This window comes from Rana temporaria, chromosome 5 (genome assembly GCF_905171775.1).
Source record: "Rana temporaria chromosome 5, aRanTem1.1, whole genome shotgun sequence".
Classification (NCBI taxonomy): domain Eukaryota; kingdom Metazoa; phylum Chordata; class Amphibia; order Anura; family Ranidae; genus Rana; species Rana temporaria.
The window spans coordinates 115,412,962-115,439,683 of record NC_053493.1 but is presented as its reverse complement, the minus strand read 5'-3'; the positions used below and the strand labels follow the sequence as shown (position 1 = coordinate 115,439,683).

General features: G+C 41.9%; 1 protein-coding gene across 1 annotated transcript in view; it reads right to left on the bottom strand.

Moving 5' to 3' along the window:
- Positions 1-16,319: 16,319 nt before the first annotated feature.
- Positions 16,320-26,722, bottom strand: part of MRPL3 (mitochondrial ribosomal protein L3) — a 104,248-nt gene continuing 93,845 nt past the window's right edge. The window contains exon 10 of the mRNA XM_040353038.1: positions 16,320-16,766. Within this exon, the coding sequence (XP_040208972.1) occupies positions 16,617-16,766 (150 nt within the window). The 3' untranslated portion in view covers positions 16,320-16,616. The remainder of the gene's footprint in view (positions 16,767-26,722) is intronic.

Sequence of the window (26,722 nt, the reverse complement as noted above, 5' to 3'; positions counted from 1 at the left end):
GTTCCAGGATGTGCTGGGATGTTAGGTCTCAGCACACAAGAACTTCCAAGTGTCCATGTGCATGAGGCCTAAGCTGTTACCTCAGGTTGAGCTACCAGTTAAATTGTGGCATTGAATTATCTCCTACAAAGCTAATTGATAAATGAAAGTGATACTAAAGTCTTGTTTTTATTTTTATTTAAAAATAACAAACATGTCATACTTACCTGCACTGTGAAGTTGTTTTGCACAGAGTGGCCCACATCCTCTTCTTCTCAGGTCCCCTGCCGGTGCTCCTTTTTTTACCCCCCTGTTGAGTGCCTCCACAGCAAGCAGCTCCCACCCGAGCCGAGTCACAGCTCTGTGGGATTTATTTACTATAGCGCAAATTTGCAAATGCCAAAACCGTGTAAATTAGCGCGAAATGGAATTCAATATAGAGGGAATTTTTTTTCACAAAATCAAATTTACTATAGGTCACAGACAACAGAGACTGTCGAAATCAGTAGTCGTGATCGAAACAGGGGAATTGCACATGGAAATAATGTTTAGAGCAGGATATGATAGCCTAAATGGTTCTTAAATATGTGGTATATTGTTTGAAGATAATCTGCATTTAAACTGCTGAAAAAAATGATGTATAAATTGAAATATGACAGTCCGAGAAGAGATAAATGCCCCCTCTTTCTATGACTATGTACCAGCACAAGTGCACATGGCTCTGTTACTTCCACACAAAAAAAATTATTTTGAGATGAACTGTTTATTTCTCTAAAATGAATAGTCCTTGCTGTATATTTTATGTTGCTTCTTCTTCATATTTTTTTTTTTTTAAGAATGCTAGTAATGTGTAATGTTTTCATGTTTTGGTAAAATATATTTTTCACAAAAATCTAATCTGAAACTCCCACAGGTGTCTTCACAAACCACAAACAATACCATTGCTGATGCAAATTCTACATGAGTCACAATTTTGTGTGTTTAGTTTTTCCAAATAATCATAATTTCACCCCAAAAAATGTGATAGGTGTACCAACATCTGAAATCAAAATGTCATCCCCTAAAATTCAGAGCGTAACATCACTATTCTACACTCACACACCTAGAACCACCAAATATCACAGAATAAAACCAAGAAACATAACTCCTGACTAATGTAATTCCACTACCTATAGGTATATGTCCAAAGAAATGCAATATTTTATGTGTATTCATGTGTAGGAGGTGTGACAGACTCACCCGGGACAGAGGCTTTTGGGGGGGGGGACTGAATTCTGGCCTCTTGCCTACCGATTATGGGTCCTGGCATTTGGGGGAACAGTGCTCTTTGTGAGCTGTATGCCTGGGGACCCTTGAGGTGGCGTTACTTTGGATTCAGGTCCATGTCCCCCCCAAGAGACACAGACTCTGGGAACCCTGTATATGCCATATTAGAAATAGTGACGGATTCATATGTTGAGACACATATTGTTAGAAGATGTTGATGTCATCAACTCCAGCCACCTGTCTGTGTGTTGTCTGCTATAATGTAAATTAGTCTAGTGTGGCTTCTAAGAGTCTTTCACCCTTTGTTGTCTGTGCTAATTAACCCTGCAATTGTATGAAGGAGTTTTGTGTTGATATTTATGATAATGTGTATTGTAGTTAGGGAGTCACATCGGCTGCTTTAAGGGATTCATTAATTAGCTCAAGTTAATTTAGGTTTCTGGTTACAGGTGTATTGTTAGAGTAATATGAGCAGGAGGGGGAACCTCCTCTTTAACTGTATATAAGACTGTATTCTTGTTCTGATAAAGAGTCCATGTTCAGCAATCAAACTAGTATCGTCTTGTTTTGTAGTTGATAGCGGTTGGAATATCTGATATCTATATTCAGACTAGGAGGAAGTGTTATATGACGAAATCACTCAAGCGGAGTGTGGGACGTTTCATTACAGGAGGTTTCCACAACTATTGCAAATCGTGCCATATGTTTACCATGGGCAAGGACAATAATCAGCCTTAAGAATTCTCCACCAGCACTAATTCCAGCTTCTTGCCAACCAAAATGCAACACAATTCGAGATGGTTCAGCATGCTGACAGTAATCAGCCATACCCAGCCTTCTAAACAGATGGAATATGCCAGAAACAAGTTGTTCAATGACTCTCTGGCCTTCCACAGTGCATCAGCATTGATTAACTTATTGCACCCCTGGGACTAAGGACTGTTGACACCACAGAGATGCAGCCTACATCCATGTTGCAGCACAGTTTCTAACGGGTTAGAACTTCTGCTTAGCAGTGCTGGAGTTGTTGGTTGGAATCCCAAACATGCCACTTCATGCAGAGAAGTTGTCTGTCTCCCTATGTTGTTAAACAAAACGCCTGACTCATGTCCTTACACAAATTATGCATAAATGTAGTATTTATGTAGAGGAGGGTTCCACCACCATTGCAAATATTGCCATATGTTATCCATGGGAAAGGACAATAATCAACCTTAGGAATTCCCCACCAGCACTAATTTCAGCCTCTTACCAGGCAAAAAGCAACAAAATTCGAGATGGTTGTATAAGTAGCATGCTGACAGTAATCAGCCATACCCAGCCTCCAATTTAGATGGCATATGCCAGAAACAGGTTGTCCAATGATTCTCTTGCCTTCCACAGGACATCTCCATTGATTAACTCATTGCACCCCTGGGACGTAGGACTGTTTGACACTACAGAGATACAGCCTCCATCCATGTGGCAGCACAGTGGCTAACTGGTTAGCACTGCTGCTTACTAGCACTGGGGTCGATGGTTTGAATCACAAATATGCTGCTACCTCCCTAGAGGTTTGTATGTTCTTCCTCTGTTGTGGTTTTAAAGTTTTTTCACCAGTGATTACATTTTTGATGGGTTTCACATAATGGAAACCCAAGACATGACATTATAAATCAAGCGAATGTGGGTTTCTCTAACTGTGTGTTTTGGGCCAGATATGGATGTATAAGTCTGGTGTGATCCTGCATACATATTTTAATGTTGTATGCTGATAATGAATTATGAATGCTCTTTGTCAACAATTTGTGTGAATCAGACCTCACCAAAGTTGTAATTTCCTGTTTTGTACCCTCCACATGACCAACAACGTGCAAATTTAATTTATAGATTTTTGGTATCGCTGATCATGGCCAGAGCCTTGGACATTTGTTATTCTTAGGTTTACCCTGCACAGATATGCTGATGCATTCTTTCATTTGTAAAGAGTGTGTACCTTTATGAAGCACTTGAGACATAAATGAAGAGACAAAATCAATTACACTGGTGGGTGTGTCCTTTACTGGGTGGAGGTGTGTTAGCAAGCCTAGCTAGGTTATATAAAGGTCTGCAGATGTGGTGGTTGTTTGGCCTGAGAAGAGGCAAGAATCTTCGTTTTCAGTGCTCATAGTGGTTTACAAATCGATATGTTTTTTTTTTTTTTCTTTTGGGGGTGGATAATGCCCAACCCACACCCCACTGAGGCTGTGGTTTGATGATTGCGTTATGTGTTTGCTGGTATAGTTTTGCACTAAGGCCCTCAAAAGTGTGTTTTTGTGGGCATGGCTTTGAAATTGTGTCTTTGTCCAGTCTGACCATGTGTGATTTTGTTTGTTCACTGCCATCAATTCTGTCTGTTTTTGTTTATGATCCTGCAATTTAACTTTTTAGGGGTTTGGGTGGGGTGAGGAGTTCTGATCACTAAAAAGGTTTGTCATGGTTGTTATTAGCTTGATTTGTATCCCTGCTTTTCTACCTTGTGAATTATAAGCTCTTTTGAACAGGGTCCTTCTAACTATATTGTCAAATGCTGGCGCATCATTTCCATTACTTTTTTTGCCCAAGTACATTAATGTACCAAATGTTTATACTAACGTTAAAATAAAAAGTTGATTATTTTTTGCTTTATGTTTGACTTTTGTAGACTATAAATACATATTTTAAAAGTGTAAACTATTCATAACCCTTTAAATCTAGTTGTATACAAAAGTGGTTGTGCACACATGCAAGTCCTTGAGTAGAAAGTGTAATGGGGGGAATAAAAACCCCTGTTCCAATGCTGAATTGTAGGGCTATATTAATTCTTTTGTGGACTAGGTAATTGTGAAATATGTTAACTAAATGTGAATTCTTTCGAAGCACCAAATAACCCCCCCCCCCCAAACAAAAATTGGTCTGGGGGTCTTCTAAAATCCATACCAGGCCCTTTGGCTGTGGCATAGATTTTAAGGGGAACACCATGCCAAAATAAAAAAAAATTATGTGCCCCCCCCCCCCAAATCCATACCAGGTCCTTTGGGTCTTGCATAGATTTTAAGGGGAACCCCACGCTCAAATAAAAAAAATGGAATGGGGTCCCCCAAAAATCCACTGCTTTGGGGCAGGGTGGGCTCATGTCATCATGTTGATGGGGACAAGGGCCTCTTCCTGGCAACCCTAGTCGGTGGTTGTAGGGGTTGGCGGGTGGCTTAATCGGGAACTGGAAGCTCCCCTTTGTGATTGGGTAATTGGGGGGGGGGGATAATCAAACAAATCATTTTATTTTTTTATTTAACATGCATATATAATATCCAAAGGTTTGGGGACACCTGACTTGCGCACCTATATGAGCTTGTTGGACAACCCATTCCAAAGCCATGGGCATTAATATGGAGTTGCCGCCACCACCACTTTTGTGGCTATAATAACCTTTATTCTTCTGTTAAAACTTTCTACAAGATTTGTGGGAATTTGTGCCTATTCAGACAAAAAAACAAAACCAAAAATAGGTCTGGTACTAATGTTGGGCATGAAGACCTGCCTTGCATTTGTCATTCAGTCCATCTTAAAGGTGTTCAGTAGAATTAAGGTCCAGACTCTGTGCTGGCCAACTAATTTCCTCCCCACTAATCCCATCAAACCATGACTTTGTGGATCTGGCATTGTACACAGGGAAACAATTGTAAACAATTGAAAATAGCTGAAACAGAAAATAGCTTTTTCCAAACTGTTGCCACCAGGTTGGGAAGCGCACACTTGTCCAAAAGGTTTCACAACACCATATACTGGAAATACCCTAACAATAATTTAGAGACATCTCATAATTTTGGCCATATCATTTACACACCTTTCTTTAACCACTTCAGCGCCACAAGAATTTACCCCCTTCCTTACCAGAGCACTTTTTGTGATTCGACACTGCGTCGCTTTAACTGACAATTGCGCAGTCGTGCGACGTGGCTCCCAAACAAAATTGACGTCCTTTTTTTCCCACAAATAGAGCTTTCTTTTGGTGGTATTTGATCACCTCTGCTTTTTTTTTATTCTTTGCGCTATAAACAAGAATAGAGCGACAAAATAAGGGATAATTTTATTGCATTTTTATTTATATTTATTTTTTTACTAGTAATGGCGGCGATCTGCGATTTTTATTTTTTATTGTGACCGTGACATTGCGATGGACATATTGGACACTTTTGACACATTTTTGGGACCATTCACATTTATACAGTGATCAGTGCTATAAAAAAGCATTTATTACTGTATAAATGTGACTGGCAGGGAGGCGGAAGGGGTTAATATGTTCCCTAGTGTGTGATTCTAACTGTGGGGGAGGGGACACACAAGAGGAGGAGACCGATGTGTGTTCCTCTGTACTGGGAACACACATCGGTCTCCTCACCTGACAGGACTGTGAATCTGTGTGTTTACAAACACAGATCCACGGCCCTGCTGTGATTGCGGGCAATCGCGGGAGCCCGGCGGCCGGGAAGCCCAGGACGTCATATGACGTCCGCCCAGGATGGGAGATCCCATCTGTGAACGTCATTTGACGCTGGGCAGTAGGGAAGTGGTTAAAGCACAGTGGCTGTTTATCACAGTTTTTTTTACATACTTTTTCTTCAATATTGTGGCATGGACCTCAGTATTTTTTTTTCAGGTGGACGCATTTAGGGTATGAGTAATAAATCATTGCAATTAGTGGAAATGCAGAGCTTAGCAGTTGTTTCACGAATGTTGTAGAGGTGATGGATATAAATGGACTTTTTATTTGGTACGAAACTTTTGTTTATAGGTATATATATTTTCTGACTCATTGCTTTTGAAATATGTGCATACCATAGACTAGAAAAAATACTGACAATTAAACCTCATATATGTTACAAATAACTTCTATAATTAAAAAAAAAAATAGCCATGCCGTGTTAGCTAAACAGAAAAAAAGGTATGTTTTTAAAAGGCATTCACCACATATATTGGCAAGTGAATTTTACATTTAAAAACCACATTTGCCAAATAATTTTGCCAATAACATTTTTTCAATTTAACTGGTAGCTGAACCTGAGGTAACAGCTTAGGCCTCATGCACATGGACACTTGAAAGTTCTTGTGTGCTGAGACGTAACATCCCAGGCACACTTTGTGCCTCTGCGTTTTTGGAAATGGTCAGTACTTTATTTTTCCTGCAAAATGCAGCGTTTTGCATGTAATAGATCTAAATGGGCTTGCATCCAAATCGCAAGTACTGTGTTCTACTGTGATTTTGCTGCGATTTGAGTTTTTTTTTTAAACATTCACTGTATATAGCTGTTAAGTAGCGGGCCAGGAAGCCTGCCGCCGCATCCTTAACAACCGATGAGTCATCAGCTGTCAGCGTGCTTCCACACTGACAGCTGAATGTAATAAAAAAAAATTGCCGGCTACAAAAATGCATGAAAAAAAAACTGCGTGGGGTCCCCTCTCCCAAAGACCATACCAGACTGAAGGATTAGGAGGGGACAGCCCCACATCAAAATTAAAAAGAAAATGGCATGGGGCCCCATCCAAAATCCATACCAGACCCTTATCCGAGCATGCAGCCTGGTAGGTCAGGAAAGGTCACAGGGGATGGGCTCTCCAGGTGACGTCATCGGATAGTCATGCCCCATGGCTATATAAGAGATGGGGCGATTTTTTCATGCATTTTGTTAGCAGGCAATTTGTTTTTAGATTCAACTGATGACCCATTGGTTGTTGAGGATGCAGTGGCTGGTATCCCAACCCGCCTCAGCAACCAGCTATGTACAGTGAATGTAAAAAAAAACACAAATCGCAAAACAAATGTGAATTGGGCCTAAGGGATCTACCACTTTGTACACACAGCAGCTGGGATCTTTCATGAAATGAATTATCTTACTAATGAGGAATGGTGTCTGCGGGCTATGGGTCAATCGGTATTTCAGCAAGTCACATGTGCAAAAATTAAAGACATTTGGAGATGCTGCCTCTGCATTCTGCAGAAGCTTTTTGTTTGAGCTAATAATCTGTGAGGGCACTTCAGATTTCAGCTTTTGCTGGTGGAGCCCAGCAAGGCCAATTTACAGTGCTGTCACACTTCAAATGACAATTTCGCAGTCATGCAACACTGTACCCATTTGACATTTTTATCATTTATCTCACACAAATAGAGCTTTCTTTTGATGGTATTTAACCACTTAAGGACCGCCTAACATCGATATACGTCGGCAGAATGACACGGCTGGGCACAATCAGGTACCTGTACGTGATTGTATAATGTTCAGCCATGGGTCGTGGGCGCGCGCCCGCGACCTGGTCCGAAGCTCCGTGACCCGATCGCCGCTGGAGTCCCGCAATCGGTCCCCGGAGCTGAAGAACAGGGAGAGCTGTGTGTAAACACAGCTTCCCCGTTCTTCACTGTGGCGCTGTCATCGATCGCGTGTTCCCTTTTATAGGGAAACACAATCAATGATGTCACACCTACAGCCACACCCCCTACAGTTAGAAACACAAATGAGGTCACACATAACCCCTTCAGTGCCCCCTTGTGGTTAACTTCCAAAACTGCAATTGTCATTTTCACAGTAAACAATGCATTTTTAATGCATTTTTTTGCTGTGAAAATGATAATGGTCCCAAAATGTGTCAAAATTGTCCAAAGTGTCGCCACCATTAGTAGTAAAATTTTTATTTTTTTTTATAAAAATGCAATAAAACTATCCCCTATTTTGTAAACGCTATAAATTTTGTGCAAACCAATCGATAAATGCTTATTGCGATATTTTTTTACCAAAAATAGATAGAAGAATACGTATTGGCCTAAACTGAGGAAAAAAATATATTTTTTATATATTTTTGGGGGATATTTATTATAGCAACAAGTAAAAAATATTACATTTTTTTCAAAATTGTCGCTCTATTTTTGTTTATAGCGCAAAAAATAAAAACCGCAGAGGTGATCAAATAGCACCAAAAGAAAATTCTATTTGTGGGAAAAAAAGGATGCCAATTTTGTTTGGGAGCCACGTTGCATGACCGCGCAATTGTCAGTTAAAGCGACACAGTGCCGAATCGCAAAAGGGGGCCTGGTCCTTTAGCTGCATTTTGGTCCGGGTCTTAAGTGGTTAATCACCACAGGGTTTTTTTTTTTTTTTCTAAACAAAAAAATGACCAAAACAAAACGTTATTATTATTATTATACAGGATTTATATAGCGCTTTACAACATGAGGGCAGACAATACAGTTACAATACAATTCAATACAGGAGGAATCAGAGGGCCCTGCTCGTTAGAGCTTACAATCTAGGAGGGAGGGTCAAGTGATACAAAAGGTAATATCTGTGGGGAAGGAGGTGATGGTGAAGTACAGTTGTTAGGTGGGGGCAGCATAGGCTTCTCTGAAGAGATGGGTTTTCAGGGATCATCTGAAAGTAGGGAGTTCCATAAGATGGGAGAGACTCGGGAAAAGTCCTGAAGGCGAGAGTGGGAAGAGGTGACAAGTGAGTTAGAGAGCAGGAGGTCTTGGGAAGAACAACCATTTGGTTGGTATTTTGAGTTTTTAGTAGTTTTTCATAGTATTATACAATTTTTCAAGTAGGTAATTTTTCTCCTTCACTGGTGAGCGTCGATGAGGCTGCACTGATGAGGAGGCACTAATAGGCACTGTTGGGACTGCAATGATAATCAGGACACTGATAATTAGCGCCCTAATTTTCAGTGAAGATGGTCCTTTTACACAAGTCGGTTACATAGTAGGCAAGGTTGAAAAAAGACCAACCTAAGTGTGTGATTATATGTCAGTATTACATTGTATATCCCTGTATGTTGTGGTCGTTCAGGTGCTTATTGTAACGGGAGGGCCTGTGGAACCCGGAATCCTTTAGAACAGGGGTGTCAAACTCAATTTCATCATGGGCCCGCATCAGCAATATGATTGACCTCAAAAGGGCCGGTTGTATCTGTAAGATTAGATTTCCAGCGCATCCCCTCCCCTTACATTAGATGTCAAGAGCCACCCCACCATCAGTTGAGTTCTCCACTCTCCCTTACATCACAGTGCACCCCCTTTCCTTATGCTGCTACTGGGAAGAAGATGGATGCATTGCCTGAAAGCAGAAAGTAAGGGTCTGGAGGTGGACCAGGGGAGGGCTGGAGCTCTCCTGCAGCTGCAGGAGAAGTGCAAGGGCCACATGGAATGGCCTGGAGGGCCAGATTCGGCCCGTGGGCCTTGAGTTTGACACCTGTGCCTTAGAAAGCATGGAATACCCTTGCTTCAGATCCCCATGCACCTCTTATGTCTAAATCACCCTATGACCATGGGGTGACTGAGAAAATGCATCTTGGACTACTTAAAGAGGGACAGTAATATTCATTAATAATATCTCTCAATAAATATGAAGATGTTATGCCCCGTTCACTGTGAGGGCTATGCCCAGGAAGTATAACTCCTTATTTGCGCATTCCAGGAAGTTCAATGTAAGTCATTAGATTCCCTCAGCAGACTCCAGTGCTATTTTTCTCTGTCCAAAGCTCAAGGCTGTGGATGGTCCCTTGTCCCACTCACATACAGTACAGGGCTAGTAACCCTGCATTTTACTTGGAGGATAAGGAAGACATCATCTTTGTTCCGGCATCCCCCAGGACCAGCTTCAACTTTCTGGACTAAGAGCAGAAGGTCCACTGGTTTATCACTTCAGTCCTTGAGATCCATTCCATAGGAGTTACCGAGACTGCATTGCTCACCTGGGAGATCCTGTCGCACTGATTCAGGTCCTCTGAGACCACAAGCTCATCAGACCCACTATTGTATAAACAGATGAGTCCACAACACAGGGTAAGAGTACCTCATCTTCTCTTTGTGTGAAGTAACCTTGATTCCTTCAGGCAATCGGCCATTCAACATCCAGTGTTCCTATTTGGAAGAAGTTTTTCCACGTCACGTGGTCACTATATATAGACTTCCATATCACTGTATTTAGTTGTGATATTTCCACTTGGCACATATTGCTTTTATGTCACTTTATCAGTCACATCATGTTTGATTGATTCATTCAGCGCTGCACTATTTGTTCCTATTCTTGATTCTTTGTTGGAGTGCTGGCAGCTTTTTATTTCTATTTTAACATGTGGGTTTAGCGCAGTTTTTTTCTTTATTTTCACAGATCCCCATTGTTGTTTGTGGTAATTAACTCTGCTATTTTGTGAAGGAGTTCTGTATTGATTTGTGATAATGTTGATTGTGTCTTCTGAGCTACCAGACGGCAAGTCTAGCCCAAAGGTCATGTCTCTGAGTCATCTTAGCTGCTTAAAGGGATTAGTTAATTAACTCATGTTAATTAGGTCTGGTCATAGGTATATTTTCAGAGTAATATCAGCGGGATATGTATGCACCTCCTCATTTACTGTATATAAGCCTGTAGTCTTTCAATAAAGATTCTGATTCCTGCCTGAACCTCAACACGGAGCTTTGTCTCGTATTTGGGGGAGAATTGTTCATATGGGTTTCTTGTTCGGCTCATTGGAGTGTCTGGTAGCTTCCTTGGGTTCGGGAATGGAATATCCTAAACGACTTTAACACCTTTCATACTCGGGGTGTCGTTACACTTATATAGCCAGATTCACGTAGTTTGGCGTATCTTTAAGCCAGCGTAGCGCAGCTCATTTGCACAACGCCAACGTAAAATAGAGAGGCAAGTACAGTATTCACGAAGCACTTGCTCCGTAAGTTACATTGGCGTAGCGCAAATGGGCCGGCGTAACCCCGCCTAATTCAAAGTAGGCATGTAGTGGGCGGGCTACATTTAAATTAACCATGACCCCATGTAAATGAAGGCTGTGCTCAGAATTACGTCGCAAATACTCAATGCTTTCGATGTGAACGTAACCTACGCCCAGCCCCATTCACGTACGTTTACGCAAACAACGTAAAATACGACAGCTGTTCCGTCGTCCATACCTTGCATGGGCTGCGCCATCTTTTTGGTGCTTTATCTTTACGCCAGAATATGTCTTACATAAACAGCGTATCTTATCTTACTGCAGCGTATCTTATCTTACTGCAACGGGCGTACGTACGTTCGTGAATCGGCGTATCTTGCTAATTTACATATTTGACGCGTAAATCCAAGTACACGCCCCTAGCGGCCAGCGTAAATATGCACATAAGATACGACGACGTAGGAGACTTACGTCGGTCGTATCTTGGCCAAATTTAAGCGTATCTGGTTTCCAGATTACGCTTAAATATACGACGGCGCTCATTCGGACTTACGATGGCGTATCTACTGATACGCCATCGTAAGTCTACGTGAATCTGGGCCATAGTTTTTTTAAACTAATCAATGCATTTTTTTTCCTAACACCCTAGAGAATAAAATGGCGGTCATTGCAATACTTTTTTTCACACCGTATTTGCGCAGCAGTCTTAAAAGCACACTTTTTTGGGGAAAAAAACAAACACTTTTTTGAATTAAAAATAGGACAACAGTAAAGTTAGCCCATTTTTTTTTATATTGTCAAAAAGACCTCAAATCTCATATTTGGAATTGAATGCAATAAAAAAAAAAAAAAAATTATCATTTGAAAAAATTACAACAAAAAAAATCTCTCTTTAAGAAGTATGGGCGGAAGTGATGTTTTGGCGTCGCTTCTGCCCTGCTATGGTATATAGACGGATGGGGGCCATCTTGCCCTCACTCGTATCCATACCCAGCCACTGACAGGTCCTGGTCGCCTCCGCCGCTACTGATGGCTCCAGTAAGCGGCGGAGGGAGCGGGATGGGGGCCCTATCCCGCCGGCGATAACGGTTATCTTGCGGCGAAGAGACCACCATTATCTTAAATGCAATAAAAAAATACACACCTGTGATACCCCTGGAAGGACCTGTGAGCTGGAGTCTGGAGCCATTGAGGACGTGAAAGACGGAGGATTCTCTCAGCTGTCCCGTGGGACTCACTCATCTCATAATTTGACGCCCCTGAGAAGGGTGGTCACTGGCTTTCTGGTAAGCCTTTAATTTACCTTCAGGTGACAGGCTTGCTTCACGTTGTGGAATTATTTATCACACATTGGATGTTCACAAACTTCTTTGAACTTTTTAAATTCTTTCTTTGGATTTTCACCTGTGGATCTATTGGATTGAATATATTCATTGACTCTTTATGCTATTTGAAAATGTCACAAGTTTCAATTCAATCGGTTTGATTGTCATAGATCACTTATTCAATCAGTTCTATTGATCTATTTATTATGCTTTAATTTCCAGTTCTACACTGTTTTTGCACATGGATTTTTTGAACTTGATATCAAGGTTTAAGTGTCTAGCTGCAGGAAGCCTTCAGGGACCATTAATATTTAATAATTTTTCACTTCATTTTCACTTATTCTTTTACCTAGCGCAAATTTTCCCTTCCCCTTTCCCCCTTTTTACAATTTGTACAATAAAGACATTGTTTTAAGGAGTGTGGCAGTCCAGGATCTTCTTCTATCCAATGCACCTGTGCATAGCCAGCACCCTTTTGGTTTAGTGGGACGGAAGCAAAGCCAAGGGATTAGCAGTTTTTAGAGCGGTATCATCTCCAACTTTTCGGCCATCTTCACTCTCAGCAGATCGGCACACTCCTTATTTAGGTGCAGTCCGTCCCTTCTATAGAACTGGTGATCAACTCAGAAGTTGGCCCAGTTTTCCAGGTACCCAAACCCCTCCTTACTACACCTGCTCCTCAGGCACATGTTTACTTCCCTAATCTCCCTCTACCTTACTGGTTTGGCTCGAGGTACCAGTACTATTCCTGAGAATACTGCCTTGGAGGTCCTTTTCCTCAATTTAGCTCCCAAGTCCCTAAAATCGTTCTTTAGGACACTCCATCTGCCTCTGACTTTGTCATTGGTGCCAACTTGCAACATGACAATCGGGTCTTCTCCAGCCTCTCCCAGTACTCTGTCCACCAGCTAGGAGATTCCCTCAGCTACAGCAGTGCTGGTCCCTGACCGGTTTCACCAATGTCATTTAATGGAGCATACTTATTGGGATGCTCCAACCCAGGATCAGCCTCCCTGGCACTTCCCACTCTATCCTTCCTGGCTGTTACCCATCTACTCGTTTCTAGTACCTGCACCTCTTTTTCGCCACCGCATTTGTTCTAGCCCCTGCCGGGTACGTTCCCGGGTCTCCTTTAGTTTGGAGGGTCTTCTCAGTGCTGACAGTTGCTTCCCTAAATTCAGAACCTGGGCTTCCAGGGAAACAATGTGCTTACATTTTACACTGCAGTATGCTGCAAGATGTACACAGAGTCGCATCTCCACACCCACCGGGCATCGTACCTACTAATTTAATGAGGATTGGGAAATCTACCCTGTCCAAATGACCCAACAAGAAGCTTCTCCTCTCCTCCCGCTGACAGTGTGAGGAAAATAAATGCTGATATCCGTCTTGTGTTTAAATCATGATCAGCTGTGATTAAACACAGCTGATTACATTGTAAAAGCTGCTGATTGGCCCTTTACCCTGGTCTGTGAACAGCTGTTCCCTGATGAAGTCACGCGTGTTGTAATGCATGCGTCGGGAGGAGCCGAGTGATGTCAACCCGTGTAACAGCCGGACGGGGAGTTTTCCTTGCAGTGGAATATATCGTATCACACTTTGCCGATTATCCTTATTGGTGAATGTGAGTGTTCAGTTTTTAACTAAATAAATTATGGTTTTACACTATGGGAGACTCTTCTATCCTTATATGACCTTAGGTGGGAGGTAATCGGCAAGAAGTTCCTGAAGAAAAGACAGGCAGAGCTCCAGTGATATCAGCACGGAGGAGAGACGTGCTAATAAGCATGCTTGATCTATATGAAAATATAGATCAAGCTTAGAGGTGAGCTGCTTAACAATATAGTCCAACACTTGGTGGATATTGCCAGATTTGGATTTAATGAGACACATTAATGTTAAGTGGACAAAAGAAAATCAGCATTTGAACAAACTGTTGCATGTTTGAGGACTACCTCTGGGACCATTTAGTAATCTATACAATGGACATAACGAGTTGGACATTCAATTTCCCTTCTATATATCAGTGCCCATCTGCAGCCTCGCCATTGCCATGAATGCAGCCTCTCCATTGCCATAAATGCAGCCTGATCGATGTCCATCTGCAGCCTCGGAGGGAAGGGGGGGCGGGATGAGCACCAACAGATTAAATACAGGAGAATCTCCTGTTTACACAGCAGCCTCTTTAATACAATTTCTCCCGCCTCCTATGATAGACAGAGGAGTCGTCCAATGGCAGCCCAGGAGACGGGACTTCCTATTACAAATGTCACTGAGTAAACAGGAGATTCTCCTGTATGTAATTTGACAGCACTCGTTCCCCCTCTCCCCTCCGAGGCAGCGCTGATACAGTATATATCCAAATTACCAGGGGGGCCACATTAAACTGGAACGGGGGCCGCAATTGGCCCCCGGGCCGGACTTTGGACATGCCTGTCTTACATGAAATTTAATTTATTGAGCATGGAGAGTTTATACTATTAAGCAAGAAGAGAATTTTATATATTGAAAGCACGATATAAGGATTTATATTGAGTTGAACATACACATTGGTATTTAACTTGTTGATAGATATACTAAATGTATTCCTTTTATTTAGACACACATTTCATCTTGATATTTTTTTTACCACACAGAATTCTATAATAAAAATAATGACGTAAATGGCAAAGCGCCACATCATTTAATAGGATTGATCACAGGAGGCCATCTTAGGACGTCCTCCCAGAACAGGCCAGCCACGCTGTAGGTTAAATGGTGGTTGCGATAGGAACAGAGGTTATAACTTGACTATTCCCCTATGAATTAAGTAAAATATAAAATAAGTTAAAGATGATCTGTGACTTGTATCAGTATGTGCTAATTATATTTTTCCAGAAGTACACCCAATTCAATTCTTATTAAATTTTTATGTTTAAGCTAAATATACAAGACTTGAACCAGCCATAAATGGTTCGAATCTTGGCTGGTTCAGCAGGGAACGGCTGAGATTCGATACATCTATGTGCAAGCTGACTGTACCCAAGCTGATCCATTGATGGGCTTGGGTACAACCAGCATGGCTAATTTCCAGCATGCAATTATGGGGGAATTGAGCGATTTTGCAGGAAAGAAAATTGTATAATCTACAGATGTCCTTAAATATAAAAAAAATTCTGCTAGTCACTGTGTTTAATGGTACACCCCACCCCATGCAAGCAGGACTGTGACACAATTATTACACTTTGCAGGTTGTCACTAGACCATGAAAGTGCATCCCCTTGGGGTGCCAACATCCTCACAGAAAACATGATGGTTGTGAAGCCCTGACCAATGCAATAGAGACTGATATACTTGCATTGTATCTATGATTTTCACTCTAAAATTCTAGTACGTAAGAGATTGTTAAAAGAATAGAATAATGCCAAGTTGCATTTTAAACAAAACCCATGCTTTACGCAAATATCTCCAAGGAGAGGAAGACTGGTGACTGGCTGTTCATGCACTCAATACTGCATCATGAGAAGAAGGGGAGAAAGCCACAAGTATCAGGGGGGCTGCTTCACACAGAAGGATTTTTATCTTAATGCACCGAGATAAAAACCTTCTGCGTTTACAAACACTTTAATGTGGTTGGATGCGGGAAAGGCTTTTGTTTTGAAAACTGTAGTTCCACTAAAGGATGAACCGTATGATTAAAATTAGAAATCTGCTGTCCACAATAGCAGCTTCCTTTTTTCCTTCTCCCACCCTCATTACCCTGTGTAGACATGAACCTAATTGAAAGCTATGAAGAATCGGAGATCAGAGTTATTTTTTCAGATACTAAAAAATGAAGGTAGTACAGGACCACAAGCTGATTAAAACGTGTAATACTTCAGTCAGACTTCTATTTTTTATCAGACCATTAGCTTAGTTTGAGACGGAATATAATTATATCTGCAGATACTAATTAAAAACTACAACATGGATCTCCTGACTTAATAAAAATAGAAACATAATTAAAAATATCTTCTTGAGTAGGCAAGCAAACAAGCCATTTAATGAATAAAGCCCAAAAATGGTTAAACGGTCTTTATTTTTCAAAAAAAACATGACATGCCTGATAATGTTAAGTCATGACACAAGTAGTTTAGAAAAGCCCTGTGGATCCACAAGATCCATAACAATATAAAGCAAATTGTAGGTACAGAAATCAACTTAGTTGCGTTCAATATGAAAACGTGTTTATGCTCTTGTGTCTTCCAGCATAAGACTGGTGGCAATGGTAGGGAATCCCTTCTGTAACCTGGGCACCTCATTTAGTAAGCACTGCGATTGAAGACAACACCTATAGGAATGGAGATGTCAGAAATGCTAAGAATATTCAACAGAGGGTTCATTGAACTGGAACACGTCTTCATCATAAAGGTCTTCTGGCAACTCTTCATCTCCATCAGCGAAAAAAGTAGGAAATGGAAGGTTTTCAAAGCCTTTTTGTTTGACATGGAGTTTTGTGTCAGTGACCTACAAAAACAGGATACGAAAGGATGACATTTGATTATCAACCAAATAAATGTCTTTATTTTACACAAAAGTTAACAAAACCTCTGCATCTGTTTTGGATAAATAACAGCCATAATAACCTGGGTTTAAGCATCTATAAAGAAAGGCATGTGACATCAAAAAATAAAGGTTTTGTATAATTTTACTTGTATTTTAAACCTTCAGCTTTTTTAGTTAAGATATAAAAATAAAAGGTAGAAGCTGACTGGTAGCTATGCACATTTCTCCTCATTAAATTGGGGCAACATTTGAAAGGTGAAGCCTGCATGAAATCATAGCATGGTAATCGTAGCAACTGAACTCCAATAGTCATTTTTTACTAGCACAGATTAGAAAACAAATTGATGTGTCAACAAACCATTTCCTAATGTTCTTGACATGAACAAGCCTACTGAGGAGTAATGCAAAGCAAAGAGCAGTTCTCCTGTGCAAAGCACCTATAGTAGCCTATCATATTATAGTTTATTGTAGTCAGCTTAACTACTTGCCGACCAGTCACCACAGTTATACGGCGGCAGGTCGGCTCCCCTGCGCGAGAGCCCGTAGCTCTACTTCGCCTCGCGAAGCGTGCGCGCCCCACCGCTCGTCCCTGATCCCAACGCGTGTGCCCGGCGGGTGCGATCACCGCCGGGCACCCGCGATCGCTCGTTACAGAGCGAGGACCGGGAGCTGTGTGTGTAAACACACAGCTCCCGGTCCTGTCAGGGCAGAAATGCCTGACTGTCTGTTCATACAATGTTGTATTAAACTGTGTTAAAAAATAACCATGTACCCTGCAGGTTTATGCCATAAATGTGCTATAATGCACAGCAGGAGCAGGGAAAGTACAATTTTTTTTTTCAGTTTACCTATTTGATAAGGGGTCATAAGGACCATTACTGCCAATTGCCATGAGACAAGGTGCAACTAAATAACTGGGGAACGTACACTGCATAAACATTACCATGATCACCCCCATATTTCTAAAAAAAATTGCCTCAAAAATGGAGAACACTAGATGCTCACTTAGCACTAAAAAAAAACATTACCATGGCACGGCACACACCTCTCTTGAGAAGGGTATAAATACAGGATGAGGAGTATGCCAATTTTCTTTTAAAAAAAAAAAAATATATAAAAAAGGGCTGTGGGAGAAAATTTTACTAACTGCTTATTGCAGTTTTTGAATAAGTTCACTCAAATCTACTTCGATTGAGAAGTTAGGGTTTTGTTTTGCCTCAAGCAGAATCTGTTTAACACCGGCTCTAAGAGCAAGAACCGAGCGATCAAACCACCACTTATTGCTTGGTTATCGGTCTTCAAACGGCAGAGAGTTGGTGACTGTCCATCTCCGACTCTCTGCTCTGTCCCTCCAGCGCTCACTGGCGTACTGGGCTGTGAAGGGGACAGGAGCAGCTGGCTCAGGCTCTCAGTGGTTCACTAAAAGGCTGAGCCGGATGCCGGTCCAGACTTCTGGGAGGATCCCGACCATATGGTTGGGACCCTTTCAGAGCTTGGACTGGCTCTGTGACATCAGCGAACAGTGAGCTTTCGTCCACTGTCAGCTGAGAACGGGTCACAAGAGTGCAGAACAAATTGTACTCCTGGAAAACTTTAAGGTGATGAAATTACATTGGGAGGAGTTATCAGCAGCAGCCCTGCCTGAGCATGATTTCACCTGTATTTAGCGTGATTTCATAGCACAACTGAACAAAAACAGTTTTTTGTAATAATTTTATTTTTTTAAGCTGAAAGCACTAGGACATATCTTATTGTTCTGTGTCTAAAGCAGACCTGCACCTTCTGTAGTGTATGTTAATCTCTCTGGTAGAGAAAATGCTCTCTATTAAGGGTGGAGTGGAATTAGGTACTTATAATATATCTGCACAAAATTACAAGAAGTGTACATTTGGACTTGACAATAGTTGATAATTGTTCACTTTATACTGTATATATATATATATATATATATATATATATATATATATATATATATATATATTTAATTGTATTAACGTATGTTGCCATGGATTGCATAGAAAATCTATTTGTTTTACATTTGAGAATATAGTGGACAATTGCACTTTTTCCGAGTTGTGCTATATTGCACTAAAATATTTTTCTTTGAAGTTATAAGAGACATTTCTGTCACCTTGTATTGCATCACATTACATTGCACAGTTAAAGGAATTAGTAGAATTTAGCACTGCACTTGATATAGTTTGAGATTTAGGTTTTATAACATTATAGAAGTTGCAAGCTTATTTAACCACTTGGGATCCGCGCTATGGACGAAAGACGTCCACAGCGCTGCTCTCAAGTGCCGGGTGGACGCAAATCGCCGCCATTACTAGTAAAAAAAATAAAAAAAATCATAAATCTATCCCCTATTTTGTAGGCGCTATAACTTTTGCGCAAACCAATCAATATACGCTTATTGCGATTTTTTAACAAAAATATGTAGAAGAATACGTATCGCCTAAACCGAGGGAAATTTTTATTTTTTTTTAAAAAAAATTGGGATATTATTATAACAAAAAGTAAAAAATAGTGTTTTTTTTCAAAAATTTTCATTTTTTTAATGTTTATAGCGCAGAAAATTAAAATCGCAGAGGTGATCAAATACCACCAAAAGAAAGCTCTATTTGTGGGGAAAAAATGATAAAAATATAATTTGGGTACAGTGTTGTATGACCGCGCAATTGTCATTCAAAATGCGTCAGCGCTGAAAGCTGGTCTGGGCATGAAGGGGGTTTAAGTGCCCAGTAATGAAGTGGTTAAGGGTACAATTTTATAAGGAGTATGCAGACGTTTTATTAGATCTATTTGCAGGTATACAAATGGCAGTGAAGAAATATTTGTGCAGCCGAGTACAGAGTGTGATAGACATACAAAACCTGTAAAGAAAGGATGCAAATCATTTTAGTGGGGAAATGCAGTTATATGGAGGGCATCACAAAACCTTAGAATCAAATGTACTTATCAGTGGCAGTTTGCCGATTCTAAGCAGTGGTTACAAATACAAGTATGTTTTATCCATGGAGATCTCTGAACTCGGATTTGTATTCCAGGCTGCGTTTTCCTTTCTTTTTTTACTACAGGAGATGGAAGGCTTTGTGAACAATACTTTAAGCTGGATTACTTGTATACCTAAATCCTGCTCTGGGCATTTCCATAACCTCACATTTCCTTTGTTGTATGTCACAGCGCTCTGCTGCTGGAATCGTGCCCTGTGAATCATTTGAGAAGCTTTTTGTCTCCTTTAGTGAGATTTCCTAAAGTATTATTTCACACCGTGCTTCTATGGCCTCTTCAGAACTCCTACAGCAGAGCAGAAGATGTTACTGCATATGTCTTTTTTAAATGAGATGTGGGGATTGCAAAGGAATAGGGGGCTTGAAATATTGAATATACCTAGCAGAATATAAGCAAATAAGCTAGGCCTGGGAAAGGGAACATTAAGAAAAAATATTATGGTACAGCAGAACGCTCTCAGAATAATATTAGTTTTCCCTGAGGCCTGAAGAACCAAGCACAACAAAATTACCACAATTAGATATCTACATTAAATTCCTTCCTCAGCTGTCCTTATCTGCACTCCAAAGACTTAAAGAGGATACACAAGCAAAAGATGACTAATAGACTGATTAGGTTAGTGGACCTAGTAGACCTTTGTTTTTAGCTTGGGTATGTTTAACCACTTGTCGACCAGCCGCCGCATTATACTGCGGCAGGTCGGCACGTTCCTGCAAATCGACATAGGTGTACGTCAGCTCCTTTAAGAGCCATAGCAGGCGTGCCCGCTGCATGGCGGGGGACCCAATGCATGTGGCCGGCGGCCGCGATGTCCGCCGGCCACCCCCGATCACGGGAAAGAGAGCCAAAACGGTTCCGACAGGGGAGGAGAGAGAGATCTGCTGTTCCTAGTTATTAGGAACAGTGATCTCTCTCCTCCTCCAGTAAGTCCCATCCCTCCACAGTAAGAAACACCTCACAGGGAACACATTTAACCCCTTGATTGCCCCCTAGTGTTAACCCCTTTCCTGCCAGTGACATTTACACAGTAATCAGTTTATTTCTATAGCACGGATTGCTGTATAATTGTCAATACTCCCCAAAAAAGTGTCAAAAGTGTATAATCTGTCAGCTGCAGTCCCGTTAAAAATTGCAGCTCGCCGTCGTTACTAGTTAAAAAATGTAAATGCCATAAATCTATCCCCTATTTTTTGCGCAACCCAATCAATGTACACCTATTGCGACCTTTTTGTTTTACCAAAAATACGTAGAAGAATACACATTGGCCTAAACCAGGGATAAGCAATTGGCGGACCTCCAGCTGTTGCAGAACTACAAGTCCCATGAGGCATAGCAAGACTCTGACAGCAACAAGCATGACACCCAGAGGCAGAGGCATCATGGGACTTGTAGTTTTGGAACAGCTGGAGGTCCGCTAATTGCATATCCCTGGCCTAAACGAATGAAGATTTTATTTTTAAAATTTGGATATTCATTAATATATATATATATATATATATATATATATATATTTTTAAATGTTTCTCTTTTTTGTTTATAGCGCAAAAAAATCCCATTTTCAGTATCGGTTTTCGGCCTAGTGCATCCTTCATTTTCGGTGCCAAGATTTTCATTCGGTGCACCCTTAACCCAGACCAAAATGGATGTCAAAATTGGGAGCAACAGCGCAGGAATGCATGGAACACCTGTGAATCCCTGTACAGGTAAAAACGGTCTTGCAGGGGTGTACACTGTGTATGCCCTGTGTGAAGAAGGCCTTAAGCCCCTCTCACACGAGCAGACTGATCGGGTCCACCTGCACGTTTTTCAGGTGGACCTGATCAGACCACCCATTGTTCTCTATTGAGAGGCTGATGTAAATGAACATGTGTCTGTTTACATCCGTCTGCATCCAATTCGGTCAACCAAAAACAGATGGATAGGGATATTTTCCCGATCCATCTAGCAGATCGGATTGGATGAAAAAAGGATGGAAACTGACTGGTAGTTTGTTTCCATCCAACTGCCCAATAGAGAACAGCGAGCTGTGTCCATGTCCATTCTGTATCAGAAAGTACGAACAGCGAGTTGAGTCCATGTCCGCTCTGTATCAGAAAGTATTACACGGACCTGTCACCTGCCTGCTCAGGGATCAGCGTAGAGATCCCCAGCTGAGCAGGCACATCTGCTTGATGGAAATGTTTTTTTTGGGGGGGGGGGGGCGTCTTTGGTGAGATATCAGAGGTCTAAACAGACCCCACTATTTATTTATTTTGAGACAGAGAAAAGGAACTGAAGAACGTTTCTTTCTCTGCAGCCCAAGCTGCACATTACATGAATGAATACAGAGTCACTCCTTACTCATTCATAAACTGACACATAGTAACACTTGGTATACTATGCTCAGTTATCAGTGGACACAGGAGTGATCTGCAGTGATCGTTGCCTGTGTCCACTGTAGTACAGGGAGGGGGCTGATAAACAAATGTTTACCAAGCCCCCCAGCACTGCTCCAACTTAACCCCCTGTCATGGCAAAATTGGCTATATGCAGAGCACACCGCCATTTTGTCTTGTGCTAATCGCACTAATTTCGTCTTAATGAAATAAGCCATCTTTAAGCTAAGTAAGTTCACTCACCATACATTCAAGTCAAAGAGACCATCAAACCAGCTGTTCTCATCCATCGCTCTCAGCCATCACTGACTTAGAGCAGCCTGCTGTTTGTTTATTTATAGGGTCAACATCAGTAACAAAAGGTGTGGCTTCATGTGATTCAAACAATGACATGTGATTCAAACAACGCTAGTAGTGGTGTGTGCAAACGGCTGGGGGCAGTGACCATGCTCTGTGAGACACAAAGGAATCAGACAGCATGGTCACTGCACAAAGCCGTGTGCAAACCAAACCACTGCCAATGTTGCAAACCATACTAAATCATGGATCAGATAACCATAATTTTCGTATAGTTATGCTACAGTTTCGATGTACGCAGATCTGTCCACTCGGAGTCATTTAATGCAGTCGACAAGAAGTGGCCAGTCCCTTGCTGAGGCATAAATGAACATCCTTAAAAGAAGCTCGCAAATCTGCTGTGTCCATGAAAAGGTGTTTGCGCCAATGGCCTTCCACCAACGTCTGTATGTGTGAATACGCTCACCTGAGCGCATTACAGTAAACCGACACTGGGGGACATGTGACAACATACATTTATAGAAATTTCCACAACACCCCCCCACTTTCCAGCCTGTCAGCGGAGTGTTGGGCAGCAGCTGCAGGAGGAGAAGGAGGGATGCCGCCCTTGCAGCAGAGGATCAGAGATGCAGGGACCAATTGGAGGGAGGGAGGGTGATCATAGCACAGGGGGGGGGGGCATGAAGGGAATATAAAAGGAGAGTGGGAGAGTTTTTTTTAGATGAAAGGGAGCAGCGGGAGGTGGAGAGGCTGGGGGGGGGGGGGCACATTTGAGCTTAATAACTCTAAACAGCAGAATGTAATTCGCTGACCAGAGTTATAGGATTGTTCCATGAAGTGACCATGACCTTAAACCAAGAGAAATTAGGTCAGTGTGGCATACGGACCTGGGCAGCAGGAAGCAGTGCTGTCAAATAAGCATTTTCAGAAGAAAAATATAAAAAAAAAAAATGTTAAACAAAGAATGTAACTAAATAAGGCACACAGCTTACTTAATGTTCAACTTGTGTGTGTGTGTGTGTATATATATATATATATATATATATATATATATATATATATATATATATATATATATATATATATATATATATATATATATATATATATATAATCTATCAAAGAAAAAATATCAATCATACTCACCTAGATGGCTGCAGCATTGATCCGATGTTGCAGCTGTTCCCTACCAGCTCTACACCGAGAACTGAGAAATCAAAGACCACTGATCGCTCAGCTCTCTGGTCCACTCTCATCAGTCACCATTCTCCCCCTCCAGCACTCACTGGAGTACTGGGCTGGGCAGGGGGCAGGAACAGCTGCAGGTCAGGCATCTGGGTGGATTCAAACATTGTTGGGATGCCTGCAGAGGCTGGTCCGGCTCTGACATCAGCCGCTAGCAGGCTTTACCCTGCTGTTGGCTAATTATGGGTCACAGGAGTGCAGAACTAGTGCACTCCTGTGACCCCACAGGAGAAGTATAGTCTAACAAGCTTTAGCTATACCTTTCCAGTATACCATATTTAAAGGAGGACTATTTCAGGTTAACTGGAACAATTTACAGAATGGATCACTAGTTCAAATAGACAATATAGTTATAATGACAAGAACAGTACAAAGAAAGAAACCAGCAGCAGTAACTTGCTGTTACATTGCTTCAGGCTTATATTACCACGGGACCTGGAAAACAAGAGAAAACAGGAAAGACCTTGAAAAGGGATAGATCTAAGCTCTGGAGGAAGATCTAAAAAGTTTAAAATTTGGAAAGAGAAAAAAAGGATACAAAAAAGGGAAAATGCAAGGCAAGGGGAGGCCAAATCTTAAAAGGGTTTTAAGGCTCATGCAGTAATTTTTGTGCCAACATGAAAAAAGCAGCTGCACTATTCTGCACAATGTTTCCCCAGCAAAGCATGCTCCAATTTGCTACAGCAGAGGAAAACATTCCTTCCTGATCCCCGAGAGGCAATCAGATTTTCCCTGGATCAACTTTACCTATAAATGTCAGTACCCAGTTATATTTTGTACATTTAGGAAATAATCCAGGCCTTTTTTAAATTTACTGAGCTGGCCAGGATCATTCTCTGGAGAGAGTCTATTCCACACGCAATTTTGCAATGTTATATATATATATATATATATATATATATATATATGATACCAGACAGACATATCCAACATGATAGACTCCTAAAATGGAGTACCCAAGACCCCTTTCACACTTGGGCGATTTTCATAACGCTAAAAATAGTGCCTGCAAAGCTACCTGAAAACAGTCACTGCTGTCTCTCCAGTGTGAAAGCCCCGAGGGCTTTCACACTGGAGCAGTTCGCTAGCAGGAAGGTGAAAAATAGTCCTGCTAGCAGCATCTTTGGAGCGGTGTGTATTGAAATCAATGGGCACTGGGGCTATACCGCCGGCAAAGCACTGCCGCAGCAGCGTTTTGCGGTGGTTTGAACTCTTTCTCGGCCGCTAGCTTGGGTTAAAAGTAGTGGTGCAATGGATTGTCATTGATCCGTGATCCGCACAGATCAATGACTACGGATCGGCACACACATGATCCGCGGCGCAGTTGGAGGGGGCGAGCAGAGCGGTAAAACACGCTGTATAGGCTGACACTGAAATAGTCTCCGCTCTGCTCGCACAGCCCCACCTCCTCCTTACCCCGCGCTTGTTTACATAGAATGTGCGCCGCAGCCAATCATCTTATGGTGTGTCCGGCTACTCCCCCAGCGTAGATAACTGCTGAGTGAGTGGCCGTCCCGCGGTAAACTGTGAGAAGGGGGGGGGGGTGGGTGCAGGGCGGCAGGTGTAGGTATGGAAGAATTAAGAATTTACCTCCCAGGGGGGATTGTTTACCCCTCACCAGGAAGGAGAGGGGGAGCGGAGGGCACATGAAACCAGCCTGGGGGGTGAGGTGCAGCTGATGTCTTTGGCTGCATGAGTGTGACAGACATATGAAGGGAATTTAGAGGTATAGACCAACTGTGCTTCACCACCTGGGGGGAGACATGCCCATGGGCTAAGGAGGGTCGGGGGAGGAGATGAGCATCGGGCGAGAAGGTGGAAGAAGAGAGGAGCGTCAGGTAGAGGTGAGAGTGAGGCTGCAATGGGGGCTGAGAGAGTGAGTCTACAATTTTTTTTGCTGATCTGAAAAATGATCCGATCCGTGGCTCTGATCCGAGGATCGATCTAATCTGTGAGTTTTTTGATCCATTGCACCCCTAGTTAAAAGCGCCCGCTACCGGCCAAATACCCCCGCAAATACAACGGTAAAGCGTCACTAAAAATAGCGGCACTTTACCGCAGACGCCCCAGTGTGAAAGGGGCCTAACAGAGACCAGGAGAATAGTCTCACCTGAACCAGTGAGTCGTTAAACTCTTTTTTCATGTTGGCACAAGAGGATCCCCACTAGGAAGCGGGGAGGGGAACAAAGGGGGGGGGGAGCAGGAAAGGAAAAGAAGGGGAAGTGTGGGACTCGGTGTTTAAAATGCCTGTTATCCCACCTTGATCACATAGTGGGTCAAGATATTTAAATCAACTAGGTGCTGAAAGACACAAACACAAAAAGAACACATTTTGATGTATGCTATAAGCAAAACCAACCTTGCATAAGCTGTATAAAAAAATATAGGTATATATGAAAATAATGCATGAAACCATCTCTATGCCTATTAATTATGTACAAGGTTTAGACCATCACATGCATTACTAGTCAGGGTTGTATATAAAAGGTAATGTAGATCTGCAATAGTCTCTCACACAGGCTGTGTTTTGTCCAAGCATGTTGAATGTCAATTAAAATCAAAATGCGATACTGGTGATATACAGAACTACCACGACATTGACAACAGTCTAAAAGCAGGTTTCTGGTCCTGTAATTACAAATGAATATATGTTCTACTGAACAGACCTATTCAAAAGAAAATCACTGAAGGCCCTCTTAAAGTGACTGTAAAGGTAAAAAAAAAAGTCTTGCACAGAGAAGCCCTGGTCCTCTTCTTATTGGATCCCCAGCAGCAGTCCTGGTTCCTCCACCCTGCTATGTGCTGCCTATAGCAAGTCTCTTGCTATGGGGGCATTCGAGCAGGAAGGCTCCAGAACTGCTCTCCTGTAAATGTTCATTCACACACAGAGCGAGTCTTGGCCCATCTGACCCCCCCCCCCCCCAATCTATCATCATTGGCTGTGATGGCTTCGGCTGCTGAGTAAGCCAATGAGGAGAGAGATAC